The sequence below is a fragment of the Xyrauchen texanus genome, chromosome 20 (assembly GCF_025860055.1).
Source record: "Xyrauchen texanus isolate HMW12.3.18 chromosome 20, RBS_HiC_50CHRs, whole genome shotgun sequence".
Taxonomy (NCBI): Eukaryota; Metazoa; Chordata; class Actinopteri; order Cypriniformes; family Catostomidae; genus Xyrauchen; species Xyrauchen texanus.
The window spans coordinates 2,369,113-2,372,518 of NC_068295.1; the positions used below are offsets into that span (position 1 = coordinate 2,369,113).

The following is a 3,406-nucleotide window of genomic DNA, read 5'->3' on the forward strand; positions in this document are numbered from 1 at the left end:
CGCCCTTATATTGCTCTCTTCAGTGCATTAACAATGCCAAGAGGAAAAGGAGGAGACAAAACAGTAAATTGTGTAGGCTCATGATGACATCACAGCAATTAAAGGGAAAACGCTAATTCTTTGGGCAAGTATACCAGATATATATGAAAATAAACATTTTGTGTGAATTATAATAAATAATACATATGTTTTAACAGTACACTTTCTGTCCCTGTTACACTATTATTTATAACATCTAATATAGTCCTTTTATATATACACACACACCCAAAAAAATTAAATAAAGCAACACAGTTTTAGAAACTTGATTTCATTGCGATTTAATCTTGAAAGTGTTTTCTAGAGGTGGGGGGGTGGGGGGTGGGGGGCTGTCACCATCCTAGATCGCACAGCCTTAAAGCCCAGGGCACCCCCAGGCAGTCAAGGGCCCCTGGGCACTGACCCCATTGGCCATTTGAGTTGGGACTACATGAATACTTTTTGTGGTGTTAGAGCAAGTAAATGTGAAAATTAAGTGTTATTTTATATGTTTATGTGCGAGATAAATATAAAGGGTGATAATTGTTAGTGTTTAATGTTTTGTTAGTACATAAATAAATAAAAGATTCATCTGAGTTGCATTGGTACATCTCATTTGGTTGGGTTAACCCAATTCAACTAGGCTCTTTCTATCAGAGATTACAGAGTTTGTTTTGAGATTACATAGTTATTTTAAATTAAGAAAAAACATTTAAAACACGTGGAACCACTGTCTACAAGTGAATCAAGTACAGCCAATTGTTTTGAGTGTATCATAATACTTAAATTGAAAATTTTCTCCCCAATTTGGAACGCCCAATTCCCAATGCGCTCTAAATCCTTGTGGTGGCGTAGTGACTTACCTCAATCCGTAGTGACCACGAGGAGGTTTCCCTATGTGACTCTACCCTCCCTAGCAACCGGGCCAATTTGGTTGCTAAGGAGACCTGACTGGAGTCACTCAGCACGCCCTGGATTCAAACTCGTGGCTCCAGGTGTGACAGTCAGCGGCAATACTCGCTGAGATATCCAGACCCCTATATAGAACATTACCATTGAAACATGCCTGTTGACTTTGATTTGATTCCAATTTCGATTACTTTGGGAATATTTCTGTTTCAAATCAAATCTGGAAATAAGTTCCAATATTGTGCCATATAAATATTAACTGATTTCATATGATTGTAACTGCTTATAGTATCTAATTTTTCAAATTGTAGTCATTTATTTAACTTATAAGGTTAGAAATAATTGCCCTTACAAAGATAAAAAAATGCCCCTAGAAATCAGTTCCATGGGGTCAAATAATGGCCCTTAATAAAAGTGAATTTCTGACACTGAAATATATATATATATTAATTGTGATAAATATATCAATGAAGTAATAATACTGTTATCGGTTAAAATTAAAACTTAATTAACAATAACATTATAATATGATGGTCAGTGTTGGTGTAATCCAATTACAAAGTAATTAGTTACAGTAATCTAATCTGATTTTTTCTAAAGGTAGTGTAATGCATTACATTTTAAATTCTTGTAATCAGATTACAGTTACAGACTTTCAATTTATTGAATTACTTTTATGTACATTAATTGGTTATGCTTATTTCTAATATATTATTTAAGTAGAATAAATTAATTATGTGGCCCTCACTAATGAATCATTGTCAGAAGTAGATGAAGATGTGAAGCGTATGAATCATTGTGAATGTAGTGGATACGTGTGTATCAATGAACAATGAAATATAGACATTATTTTGAATTTGTTAAGCAGAAAAGTGTTTTAGAAAGGAAGTTAAAAGTAAAGTAATTAGTAATGTGATTACTTTTCCAATGAATTAATTAGTGAAGTAATCTTATTACAATTTTAGAGGAAATAATTAGTAATATGTAGTGGATTACTATTTTATATAATTTACCCAACACTGATGATGATAAATAAAACACTCAAAAAATAATGCTGAGTTGACATAATGACATTTTTATGCCATGTAGTTCATAACAGTTGTCAATTGAGGACGCTTTTATGCTGCTGTTGTTTTTAACAACCGCTCGCAATATAGATCATATAGTATGGGGTTTGGGGAAAGGGGGCGTGGCTAATCCAACGGCTCAATTCGACAGTTTGTGGTTTTGTTAAATTAAATTTTATTAAAAATTACACAATTCAATTTGATATAATTTTGTAATGAAATCGAAATGCATAAATCTTAAAAATATTCTAAAATATATATTTTTGAGTGTAATAAATAATAAATAATTTATAAAACTTCTGTGATTGAGCTCCGCCTCCAGTAATGAGGAAAGTAAAGTTGTGTTTCTTCAGGGAGGAGCTGAAGTTCTGTGCGGAATATCTGACAGGGGCTTCAGTCCAGAATACAGTCAGTCTCTCAGGAAGCTTCGGGTTCGGTTCGGGACTGAAAATGGGTCGGCAGAGGCAGAGATGGTCATGTATGCATACATTGCTCATATTTCTTGGATTATCGGTGTGTGTGAGCGGGATAAGCCGGCAGGAGTTGTTCACATTCGGGAGAAGCGCCGGAGATCAGACACTATATTACGGCAATGATGAGACGAGAGAGATTTCACTGGAGAAGCCCGTGACGTTCTACGATGGACAGTTTGACAAGATTTACGTAAGTGACGTGATCAGACGGCACATTTATTTACTGTGGTACTGAATGGTTGTTATTTTCGTGCTACATGGACGGTACTTCAAAGAACATGCATGTAAATGATAACAAAATTATGGTAAAACAAATAAAAAATTAAACACATTGCCATGGTAGACTACATATCCACAAATACATGATACATGTAAAAAAAAACAAAAAAAAAAAATAAACCTGCTTGGTACACTTTTGTTAGAAGAGAGATAATAGCTTTAAACCGATAATTAAAAAAAAACCAAAAACAAAACATGGAACTCTTTTGTTAGTGTAGAGATTTATAAATAGCTTTAAACTTATATTATTACATCTACATATTTAATTGTCTTATATCTAAATGTTTGGTTACATCTTGTAGCAACTATATTATTATTATTATTATTGTAGCCTAATAATTATTAAAATGCAAAACAGATCAATGCTTCGTACACATTATAATATTTAGGCCTAATAAAAAAATTAAGCTAACATTTTAATATAGATATTAATTACCCTATATATAAATAATACAAATTTAAATATTTCATATAAACATATATATGGTGTATCATTACATTATACTTTATAATATTAGACTATATAATGTAGTAATGTTTATTATTGTCATTAATCAAAGTTAGTATGAAATGTTGCCAAATTGTTTGTCATATATCAGAACAATATGTGTCCCATTTATTGACATGACAAATGAGTAACTGGACTGCCTGATATGCATT

General features: G+C 32.4%; 1 protein-coding gene across 1 annotated transcript in view; it reads left to right on the forward strand.

Annotated features, from left to right (window-relative positions):
- The first annotated feature begins 2,370 nt into the window (after nucleotides 1-2,370).
- Nucleotides 2,371-3,406, forward strand: part of nid1a (nidogen 1a) — a 66,443-nt gene continuing 65,407 nt past the window's right edge. Inside the window, exon 1 of the mRNA XM_052150800.1 lies at nucleotides 2,371-2,657. Coding sequence (XP_052006760.1) covers nucleotides 2,445-2,657 — 213 coding nt within the window. The 5' untranslated portion in view covers nucleotides 2,371-2,444. The remainder of the gene's footprint in view (nucleotides 2,658-3,406) is intronic.